General features: G+C 44.5%; 1 protein-coding gene across 1 annotated transcript in view; it reads right to left on the bottom strand.

Moving 5' to 3' along the window:
* GNE (glucosamine (UDP-N-acetyl)-2-epimerase/N-acetylmannosamine kinase) overlaps nt 1-8,318 on the bottom strand; it is a 37,062-nt gene extending 28,744 nt beyond the window's left edge. Inside the window, exon 1 of the mRNA XM_048932160.1 lies at nt 8,184-8,318. Coding sequence (XP_048788117.1) covers nt 8,184-8,234 — 51 coding nt within the window. The 5' untranslated portion in view covers nt 8,235-8,318. The remainder of the gene's footprint in view (nt 1-8,183) is intronic.
* Nucleotides 8,319-12,207: the final 3,889 nt, after the last annotated feature.

The following is a 12,207-nucleotide window of genomic DNA, read 5'->3' as shown; positions in this document are numbered from 1 at the left end:
ACAGAAAGAACACTGTACGCCAGTTTGTCAGGACCTATTGAACCAATATGAGGCTGAAGGTGACCATTTCCTGGATCACATCATTACCAGTGATGAGATGTGGTGTCACCACTGTAAGCTGGAGTCAGAATGGCCATTCGTCAAATGATGACACGTGAATTCCTCATCAAAGAAAACAAGACACAACACACAGCCTTTAGCAGGTACAGTGATGTGCACTGTCTTTTGGGATAGGAAAGGGGTGATCCTTCTGGATTTCCTGGAAGCCAGACAAACCATCAGATCTAACTGCTACTTCATGACACTGCCTAGGCTGAAGGCTCAAACATCCAGAGTTAGACAAGAGAAGGAGACAACCTTTCTCTTGCAGCATTATAACACCAGGCCCAATACCTCTTTGAAGATGGTGGAGCACATTGCTATACCCACCATACAGATAGGCACCTTCTGATTTCCATTTGTTCAGGCTGATGAAAGATGAACTGTGATGGCAACATTTTCCTAGCAACCAGCCTTCACTGGTGTTACAAGAGCAGCATGCAGGCTTTGCTCATCGCTGGCAAAAGGCACAGATATTGGTGGGGACTACGTTGAAAAAGAGTATTTTGTAACTCAGAATTTGCTCTTTGAAATAGTGCTATTGTGCTCTTTGTATCTCTTGTAGTTTTCTTGTAAATAAATAGGAGACATTACTTTCAGATTGACCTATATAACATGTGTTATATCCCTTCTGCTTTCAATTTCAGCTTCTCAAGAAAGATTTATCTTCATAGTGCCTCCTGTGGGCAACTCAACTAAAAGAAAATAAAGGAATCAGAAAAGTTATACTCCTATCCCCTCACTAGGGAAAAAAAAATTGCCCTTTCCCACAAGGTTTTGAGGAACAAGTATAGAAATTTTCAATCATAAGACATCTTAAGTGGCTTTTGTTGTAAGAAAGGAATGAAGGGAGGAAGGGAGGGAGGGAGGGAGGGAGGCAGGGAGGCAGGGAGGGAGGGAGGGAGGGAGGGAGGGAGGGAGGAAGGGAGGAAGAGAGGAAGAGAGGAAGGAAGGGAGGAGGGGAGGGAGGAAGGGAGGGAGGTAGAAAGGGAGGAAGGGAGGAAGGGAGAGAAGAAAGACAACAATCCACCTAAGGCAATACTTATCTTTGGGAATATTTCAAACTCTGCTTGAAATTGACTGTTTCCAAGAGAGAAAGAACATCTTAATGGGATCAATAACGGGAGATGGACTTTTTCCAGAGAGGGCATGTTTGCTGCTTAGCATTTGAACAGAAGACCATCTGATCGTGTCCTTTGGTCTGCATCTGGCTTAGAGATCGCACTGTTTGGAAAGCCATCCTGAGTGAAGTGACAAATACAGACTGTGGCCTGCACCTGGGAGAAGGCACCTGTCAGTGCCTGACCGGACTGTCGTACAGAAGATGGATAGCGTGGGCTAACACTCAGTGCCGCTGCCTTCTGCACGGAAGTTACCTCCTCCCACCCAAAAGCAAAGGGACATGTCTTTTTAAACATGTACATCAAGTGTAGGTGTTATCTCCCTCTTTAACTCCCCATACACCTGTTTGATTTATGTCAAAACCAGTTGCTGAGTATAAGGAAGTGAAAACTCAGTCTAAGATTTTCACAAGTAACCAGAAGCAGCTGTGCATGTCCTTGTACATTGTGCCACCAAAAATGCATGAAAGAACTTGAATAATAGAAGTAAGGGCTTCCAGGACAGCTGGTCCTTCTGATGCAGTCATTATTTCTGAGGAAAGTGGTGTCCAGAACCATTCAGCTGCTGTGAATGCACTCTGTTATGAATGTACCTCATAGGAACAGACTGGGTAACACCTACCGTATGGTACAATGGGAATATAAGCAGATGCACACAGCAGGAAAAGCATAATAAGACACTGCCGTTCTGCATCTTCTTGTTTGTTCTTCACAAAACTACCAGGTGAGCAGTGCAGTCAATACTTACTGCAAGCAACCACAGCAATTTTAGGTCAGTATTACCACAGCATGGGCTTGCAACTTATATCTGATGTTTCAGAGAAAGAGGAGATAGAGAAGATGAGATGAAGTCATTTACACTATGCAAGATTTGGAGTTTTATTTTCTTCTCCTCACAGCACAGATCTCTCACATCCCTGCTCAGAATTTTACAGATAGATGACATGGATGCTGGTAAGCTTGTTAGGCACAGAGTTCCTTGCCAAGGAAATGAAAACTTAAAAATATCTGAAAATTGGAGAACATATGATAAAATGAAGTCCACCAAAACCCCAGGTGAAGAGAACTGGTATTCTCACTGAAATTACAGGAATTGGATAAAGACATCACAAGACTTTAGAGTTGCCAGTGTTCTGTAACAGATTAATAACCTTTTTCTTACTAGAACAATAACATATGGTGATTTTTGGTGATTTATTGTATAATTTATACTTACCTATAAAATTTGAATTAAATTTCCAGCAACTTGCTAGAGCAGAAGGATGCAATAGATGCACAGTATGAAAGGCAGCCTCTGTTCTGATGGCCTCCTTGGCCGAGGAGGGCTAAGATAGTACCTATATAAAACCCACGCAAAAGAGTGCTGACGACTTCAATTGATTTATATCATTTCATACAATCTCTGATGACGTGAGCCTACATCTTTAACTGAATGAAACTTCACACAATTCCCCCCCCCCAACCCTGTCTCTCTAAAAATAAAACAGTGGAACTGACCCACTTTCTGCTGCCATTGCATGATCCACTCTGCTTGTGCGATCAATCCAGTGCTTCAAGGGTCTGTTTTCTTTACTTGAGATAAAAGCTCTTAAGGACATGGTTTGTCTGTTTCAAGTTCCTCTCGTGCGCACTTCTGCTAGAATAAACATGATTGCTATTGCTGATTCATGCTTGTTGACACACGTCAAGCATTCACTAGGGGATACAGCACACTTCAAGCTGGCTTTGAAGCAGGTGGGGCTGAACAATGATGGCAGCCTAGCTGGGGTGATGCTTGTAGCAGGATTTTCAAGCAGGATGGCAAGATGCAGTCTGCTGAAGCCTGTGCTGTGTCTAAGCCTCAGTTAAGCAGAAAAGACAGTCTATTCAAAACTGGCTAAGATGTGTTCAAACAGGAATGAATACGGCCACTGTACCTAATCAATAGTATTTGGACAAAAGCTAGGGAGGAATCAACATGGTTGCCAGCTGTTGTCATTAAGTAAGAACAGTGGTAAGTCTATCAACAAACAGATTTCCATTTTCACTTCATCTTTGTTTGGGAGTGGTATTCGTCAGGCATACTTGACAAAGAAAACATGCAGAAGAAATGGCCAAGTTAGCTTGATGCAACTGCCTCTCAAATGTGAAAGGCCATACAACAAAATTAAGTTCTTAAAGCATTCTCAGTTTTCCTCACCCTGGGCTTCTACCACAACTTGTTAATTCTGTTTAAACAGACTCGGTTACAAAGCATAGCTTGATCTTCTGTCTGGCTTTCAAGAGGAAGCTAAAGCTGCATCATTTCTCCTTCATGCATGCTGTATTATCTCAACCTTAAAGATGTAAGACACCAAAATTATTATCTGCCAGTAGTGCTGTGGCTCTAATCTTGTGTTCCACATTCCACCCAGCACTTGGCCCTCACTCCAACCTTCCTGTCAGTGTCGTCACTGGTGGTGGGCATTTTTGTCTCAACAGGTGCAGAGACTGAGGGCAGATCAGACTCCCTAACGAGAGAGGAGCTGCTGTGCTTGTGGGTCTGTGCAGGCTTGCAAGCTCCAACAAAGGTGTAGGGATGTGCTGCCATGGAGCAGGAAGTGCAAGACAAGCCAGAAGCTGGGAGGAGTGGGAAAGAAGCAGAAACGCACATCTACTGATAGGATTGCCTGATTTTTCCCACTTACAATTGAGATATGATATTGAAAAGAATATTAAAAGACTGGCAGTGAGGAATGTTGCAGCATCGAACTCTGTCATTCTGTCAGTATTAATAAATACTTCCAGCACTGTGACCAGGTCTGGAGGTTTCTACTTGTTCGTCTTGTCCAGCTAGTACATAAGCTTTACAGCTTTTTTATAGCTTCTAATGTGCTACATCCTACTTGCTTGCAACTGTGTTTTCAATGAGACTCTGATGACAAATATGTGCTAGTCCATAATTTCTAATTTTAGGGGGTTAATACTGCTACATAGCTACAAATAAATAAATCACAGACAAAGCTCAGATCTAGACCGAAGAATGATACAAGTAAATATGTATTTCATCCTTTTTTTCCATGGTAAAATTGCTTTGTGTAATTTGTAAAAGTCTAATTTGGCTTTTAGCTTCTATGAAGACAAAAAGAAAAGGTGATTGTAGAGATGGTTATGCTACACAATACAGACAGTTTGCAATTTCAGGAAAGCTGGGGAAATTTTTAAAGACAATATAAAATGTGCAAAGAAGTGAGAGAAATCTTTCTTGTTCTTCTTTTGCGTGTATGTGTGTGTGTGTCTATGTCTGTGTATATGTGTATAGCCTTCACTAAGAAATGGGCAAATCCTCCTGACAGGTCCTATTAGCTCAGTTATGCAAACATCATTTTTATTTGTGTGACTTTTAGAGCAGTCTTAATTCCTACACTATTAAGTGGCTGTTATCTGGTCCTGAAACAATTTTTTTTTTTTTTTTTCATTTGAAGATCCTTGCAGAAATGCTGTGGAAGACTCAGATGACAGTCAAAAGCACAGCACCAAGCACTGTCTACAAGTACATTCTTGTTTTTAATTTGATGCCAGGGATAAAACAGCCTCATTTTTTGTTTGGATTATCTATAGCCCACATTTTCATTACTCGCAGTCTCCAGAAATGGTTTTGTTCTCCAAACAAGAAGCAAAAGTCAAGGTAAAGTAAGAACAAACGCACAAATTTAAAGGAGGCACAATCTCTAGGGACTGTGCAAGAAGACTTCACAGACCTTCTGTAAACACATTTTACTTGGACAGGAAGCCAGGACTTTGCAAATGACAAAGAGCAAAGTTTTAAAGTTCAGGATGACATTTAGAAAGGGGAGGGAAAAAAAAAAAGCAACTCATACAGTAAATGGTAATTTACTTCTTTCCTTTACATAGTTAACTAAAACAGAAAATTGCATCTAAAGCATCTGAGTTGTGATCAGCAGTTATTCTTAGTCAACTTCCAGGACAGTCTCATTTTCTCAGCTGGACTTCTACGCATGGTATTTCATTAGGGCTTTGATTTTGGTACTCAATGTTTGAATGAAAGATAGTCTCAAATTACAAATTAAAAACAACTGCTAAAATATTCCCTGACCTTGCAGCAAAGGTGACGTTCCCAGTAGGTGCTCTAACCTCCACAGGCTGTGCTGAGGCTCTCCTGGAAAGGCCGTACGCCTGGAACACCACCAGAGACAGGCAGCCTATTTTCACAAGGCGAGATGTGTGCCAGGATGTAGAAGGCCACCCAGAGCCATATGGTTACAGACACCTTCTGATCAGCTTGGCTGCAGAGGCAGTCATGTTAGAAATCTGCATAAGCATCCCTGCCTTTGACTAAGGGGACTATTTGCCTGTGCTGTCTAAAACCTTGCCAGGCAATTCTGCAGTACTGACAATGTGTAGCATGCTCTTGTGCCTCACACTAAGTCCCACGAGCCGTCTCATTCTTTTACAACAGAATTGTGAGAAAAATGTGGCAATTCAAAAAGGATTTTCAAAAGGATGGTTTGCGTTTTTAAAGCAAGGTACTTAATGGGAAAGTCACTACGACCAACTTCCACCGCATGGAATTATGCAGGTTTGCAAAAAATATTAGAGGGATCCTTGACTCTGCCCTAGTCTCATTTTTATGTAATACATAAAAATCCCCTTTTCTTGAGCATCATAGCATTGATGGGATTCTCAGTTCCTTAATTATTTCCCACGGCGTGGGCTGCCAACTGTCTCACTAGCTAAATACTCCAGGCTGCAGGTAGAATGCTTAAATATAAAATGTCACAGGAGTAGAGGTGAAGGTCCTTCTGATACAAGACCAAAAGTCAAAAACTACTCTCAGTTTTTGTGTGGTAATATTCTACTGTTAGGGAGGACTTCTGCCTTCTGTTGCCATCTGTGCTGCTCACTTCATTGTTATGAATGGGGAGCTTTGATAAGGTTAGTTCCTATCTCTATGTTGGTTTACTCTTTTCAGACTCTGATGTCATGCCACGATGGTGTCATGTTTAAACTTAAGGCACCATGGGGAAACACAGCTACAAGAGGTCAAAAAAACTTTGTCAAAGAATTTTTTATTTAAAAATAAAGACTATGGACATATTTTCAGTGCTTGCTGGAAATCCACTTTTTTAAAGTCTGTATCTTAGATGGATGCTGTCACTGGAGGATATCCAAGATGATGTTATTTCTCAGCACCTGCAGATCTGAGGGAGACTGGGAGCCAGATCTGAGCTCAAAGCTGGCTGAGAGGCAAGAGGAAAGCCAGGATGTGTAAAGACACACTTTTGAGAAAGAGGAATTTCAGTACAACATGGTAAGACATTCAGATGGGACAAGACCTCTTTGCATGTACAGGCACACATCTTTGGTTTTGTACTTTGGCAGACATCACAGAATCACAGATCGGTAGGAATCAGAAGGGACCTCTGGAGACCATCTAGTCCACCCCCTGCTAAAGCAGGTTCCCTACAGGAGGTTGCAGAGGAGAACGTTCAGGCAGGGTTTGAATATCTGCAGAGAAGGAGACTCCTCAACTGCTGTGGGCAGCCTATTCCAGTGCTCTGTCACCCTCACAGTAAAATAGTTTATCCTCAGGTTCATCTGGAACTTCTTGTATTCCAGTTTGTGCCTACTGCCTCTTGTTCCATTACTGCACTCCACTAAAAAGAGTCTGGCCCTACACACTTGACAGTCGCCCTTTAAATACTGATAAGTACTGATAAGATCTCTCAGCCTTCTCTTCCCCAGGCTGAACAGTCCCAGGTCTCTCAGCCTTTCCTCATAGAGAAGATGCTCCAGGCTCAGGCTCCTTACCATCTGTGTGGCCCTCTACTGGACTCTCTCTAGAAGTTCCCTGCCTTTCTCGAACTAGGGAGCCCAGAATTGACACGGTACTCCAGACATGGCCTCACCAGGGCAGAACAGAAGGATCTGCTGGCCATGCTCTTTTAAAAATGCAACCCCAGATACCATTGACCTTCTTGGCCACAAGGGCACACTGCTGGCTTATGGCCAACCTACTGTTCACCAGCGCAACCAAGTGCTTCTCTGCAGAGCAGATCTCCGATGTCTTTTCTGCATCTTTCCTGCATGCAGTCATATCTTACGGTCACAGACACAAAAAGGGATGAACCTGTTCTACAGGTCGTATTGAGCAGCCAGTAGTAACCACCTTGGGCAGAGCAAACCCTGTGCTGAGAGTGCTGCCCAAGGGGATGAAACAAGAACCTGCCTGGGGTTTGGTGGGGATCTTGAACCCCTTGGGAGCACCTCGTCAGCCCCCATGGCTCAGTGTCCCCTTCTCCCTCTGTCTGCCTCTCTTTTGCTTTTCCCTCAGCAGCACCTTCACTTCCGTTAGCTGAACGCATTCAGAGAAAATCTACTCAGAAATACAGCCCCACAGAGAACGAAGCTCCCTGTCAGTCCGCTGGCACCTACAGCTCCCCACCCACCCACTGCCCATAACCTGCTTGGGATGCGAATCTTCTGAGGCCCCACATCTTTCTTCTCAATGGGTGCCTACCGAGCACCCGGCACAATAGGGCCATACCTCATCGCCACCAGGACAACAGCAAAACAAATGTAGTGACTGATAATGCTAAAACCTAACATCCTGAAACCTTCTCCGACCACCCTCCCGGCGCTAACCCTAACACGAGGGAGCTTAAACCCAACGCATCATTAAACAGTACGCGGAGAAGTCACAAGAAAGACGGTGCCGGCTGAGCGAAGGCTGCCAGCTCTCAAACCTTAACACGGACTACCCAGCAAGGCTGAAGCCGCGCAGCACGGCGGACCTTCCGGCACGGCGGCCAACATCCCACGCGACACGGGGGATCGGGGGCTCCTCATCCCGTCCCGTCCGCCCGGCGCCGGCCCCGCGGGATCCAGGCACGGCATCTCGGGGCGGCGCCCCGCTCCCGGGGTCTCCCACACCACCTCATCCCCCTCCCCCGCGGGCTGCGCGGAGCCGCGCCGCTGACTTACATGGGGACCTTGGGCGGGCGGCTCCCGGCGGGGCGGCACGTTGGTGCCCATGGCCGAGCCCCTCGCCGCCGGTGCTGCCGGTGCCAGGCCGAGGGAGTAGAAGGAACGGGAGAGGCGCCCTGAGCCGGGGGCGGCTGCTGAGCCCCAAGCACCGCCCCGAAGGGCGGGGAGGAGGGAGGGATGCGGGAGAGAGGGAGGGGTGCGGCAGTCAGCCCATCACCACTATGCCCAAGCACATTCACCTAACACCTTTATAGCACGACCACTTCAGTCAGCAAATCTGTGTCAGTTCTACTGAGCAGCTCCCACCCTGTGGTCGGATTTGTGCTCACACGTATCCAAATCAGCAGTAGTGGCCATAACCATCACTGAAAGATTTTGTAACTCAGGACCCACATGCTGTGCTAATAACTGCTTTCATCCTCCTCCCATAGCCAGATAGTTTATGGTTTTGAATTTTTTCCGCTGTGTTTCTGGCTGCTCATTTTACTCTATTACATACTTAAAAGCCAGGCAGCTACAGCAAAAGGTTTCAAAAATGGACACTTGTAGAATAAGAGCTTAAGGAGGTAGTTTGCTGTGAAAATTGTGTTTTTTTCCTTGCTCTCCACACACATAACTGGCACAACTATTATTTTTTTAAATGTGTTTTAAAGTATTTTTTTTCTGTTGAGTTCTTTGCTTCTTCTGTGTCAGAAAGTTACCTTAAATTTTTCTGTCTGCAATCTGAACTGAAACCCATCCATGCTACACTCTCTTCTATTAAGTCACATACCTTTCCTTCACATTTTTGCAGCTCATAGTGCTTCCCAGCTTTGAAACACCAACATATTTTCTTCCCTCAGAGCAGTATTATAAGTATGTATGTATTTCCATATGTACGTAAATACACATAAGTCACTCTGACAGAAACGTCTCCTTCCTTAGCTCCTAAGGAAACTACAACAGATACAAAGAGCACAGTAACACTATTTCAAAGAGCGAAGAGCTGTGCATTTCTAACAGCAACGAACAAGAGCCTGCACACAACTTTCCTAACAATCTGCACCAGCAGAGGTGATCCACTGTTGCTATCACTATTTCTGAAATGCACCACCCAGTGCCTCACTGCGTGACATCTGCTGTTTGATCTCCATAAACTTTTAACGAGCACTGATAAACATCACTGGGTGCCTTTTTTTTTCTTTTTTTTTTTTTTCTTCTGCATAGAGGAATTCCGTTCCACCCCTTTGCTTCAGACACCACTCTGTCAGAGTGCCCCTCTGCTGCCATTTCTCACATGGCAACAACATGTGATGGAATATTGGTGAGAAGGATCCACATCTACTGCCCTACCACCAACATCAGCTTCTGATGGCAGGGGTCATCATTACAAAATAGGAGGTACTACTTTCTGATGAGCCTTCGTATATGTAGGTATGTGTTTTTTTAAAGATTTGTCAGTTATGGGAGATTTCAGAGAGCAAACTGTATTCAAATTTCCCTGTATCAGATGCTTGGCTACTAATATTTCCCCAGCGGTAACAAAAAAGGGCTGTTAGAATTGGAGCACAAGGCTTTGTATTTTCCCTGTGACAGCACTACATAGAAAAAAAAAATGTAACAAAAAAACCCACCACACCTAAATGCCTATGAGCTTCCCCAGCCCCAACTTCCTTCTTACTGTACTTTTCCACCTTAGCAGACATTGGTCATCCTGCTTCTTCAGGCTTCAGTAATCACCCGTCTGGCATGGGACCTCTACTTCCTACTCTCCTGATGATTAATCCACTGCCAGAACAACTGGCCTTTGTTCTGGAGGGATAATAACACAAACTCATTCATGCAACTTGCTTGTTCCTGTCATACCACGCTAGAAAGCTGTGAGTCTGCTAGGAGCTCTGTCTGTGAGAGTGCTTCCATTTTATCCTTACCTCCCCACATTATGCCTCTGATTGATTGGCCCTATTTGCTTCTCCTGAAACTTCACAGCAGCGGAAGCCACTGCTGGCCTGGTTGATCAGCTGGAACTCAGGTCAAAGCGCCCCTGTTGTCTAGTAGCGAGAGAAGGGAGAAGCTTTGATTTTGTACAGTTACATGGGATATTAATATGCATACAGTATGGGCAACACAGTGATGGCACTGGAGCTTCAAAAATTCATGCCTACCAGGGCATCTCCACATATTTCTCCTGGTCTTTCCTACCAGGACATAGGCAGCACCCTAATTTTCCTTGGGCTATCAACACCTTACAGGTTCACCCCTTCTGAGGGATATGTGGCTCAGAGTCCTCTGGCCTGACCACGTGGGGAGGCAAGAAGGGAACTGAATTTTTTGCAGCGTTTTTCTGCACCTGCACAGGAATCCAGAACCCCGAGCTGGTGGTGCAGGAAGCTGAGAGTAAACAGTGACTTCTCTGACCTCTTCTCCTTGCTTTGAGGCAAGGAGGAACAGGGAGAACTTTCTGAGCAAACTCTGATTAATCTTGCTACACCAGCTCTTCTTGTTCTACTCTCCCTGTGTCCCTTTATTTGCCTGTCAGCGGTTCCTGCTAAGATGGCATGCGAAAAAGATATACTCAGAAAAGAGAAGATACTTCTATGTAGTTCACGCAGGGTCTGTTACAAAAAGGCACTCCACAAACACTGCAGGAATTCAGTGTAACAGTGATGGCAGTAAAGTTGCTAAAGGAGAAAGGAAGTGTCAGTTTTTCCAGTATGATAGAAAAAGAGGAGTTTTCACCAATCATTGCAGTGAAGGGCTGTGGAATCCTCCAGCCAAATGGGGCTCTCCACTGGCATTCTACAGCCCTCCTGGGGTTAGCCAGTTTTAGTGGATGAAGTAGAGATGAAGCAGATGGAAGCTGTGAGTAAGACTCTTTTCCTCCTCTATAGATAAAGCCTGGCCACCCAGGCTTGTCTTGTAAGAGTGAAAAAGGGATTTTGGGTGCACAACAGCAGGGACTCTGGATTGAGAGGGAGTGGAATGTCTCTATGCTTGCAAGTTTAATGAAACCCACTAGCTTGTTCTAACAGGGAATCAAGATTAGCTGACCCATATTCATTAAAAAAAAAACAACAAAAAAACAACAAAAAACCACAAACCAACCAACCAAACAAACAAACAAACAAAAAAAAAACATCAACGTTCCATCCAAATATCTGGGGGTGTAAATGTGAAAAAGGTGCATAAGTTTCTGTAGCCAGTGGCATGGTGTGGTCAGTGGCTAATACATTTTTTTAGCCACAACTCATTAAAGTAGAATCAATAACATCTGAAAACCTCACTGCTACCAGAAACAAACCACCAAATTTATTTGCACAATCATAGGCTTTTCCAGCTCTCAGTGAAATCAGATTTTACTCCTGAGTCCTGTGTAGTTTTAGAGGTTTTAGCTAAGAACTGTATAATAGTACCAAAAATGTGACTGTATGTAGTATGGTGCACAAGACACACTGTGCCAGAGGTTAGCCTACTAAATTCAAAAGCTTCAGGCTATCCTGCACCTAAAGGAAGTATTTGTAATAGTGATTGTCTTCTGATTTTATCTTCTGATTGCTTAGGTCTGTAATCTCTGCTGCATTCACGTGGAGCAGGAGTCTGGAAACTGTAGGTTTGTATGCATAAAGATGTGTGGGAATAACCTGGAGAAAGGATTCACCAGGGATGGCATGGGATGTTTACCTAAAGAAGAAGAGTGGCCTTCATAGTTCTGTGGATGGGAAGGGAAGGGAAGGGAAGGGAAGGGAAGGGAAGGGAAGGGAAGGGAAGGGAAGGGAAGGGAAGGGAAGGGAAGGGAAGGGAAGGGAAGGGAAGGGAAGGGAAGGGAAGGGAAGGGAAGGGAAGGGAAGGGAAGGGAAGGGAAGGGAAGGGAAGGGAAGGGAAGGGAAGGGAAGGGAAGGGAAAAAAAAAGCTTTTTACAGCTTTTTACCTCAATACAATGCAGATTCCCTTGCTGTCTCACAAAATAACACTTGGTTTTGGTGCTAGGAAAGGCAAATGAGAAGAACAAATACTGTCAGGGAGTCGAGTGATTAGTTCAAGG

Source organism: Lagopus muta, chromosome Z (genome assembly GCF_023343835.1).
Source record: "Lagopus muta isolate bLagMut1 chromosome Z, bLagMut1 primary, whole genome shotgun sequence".
Lineage (NCBI taxonomy): Eukaryota > Metazoa > Chordata > Aves > Galliformes > Phasianidae > Lagopus > Lagopus muta.
This window is presented reverse-complemented; position numbering and strand designations above follow the sequence as displayed.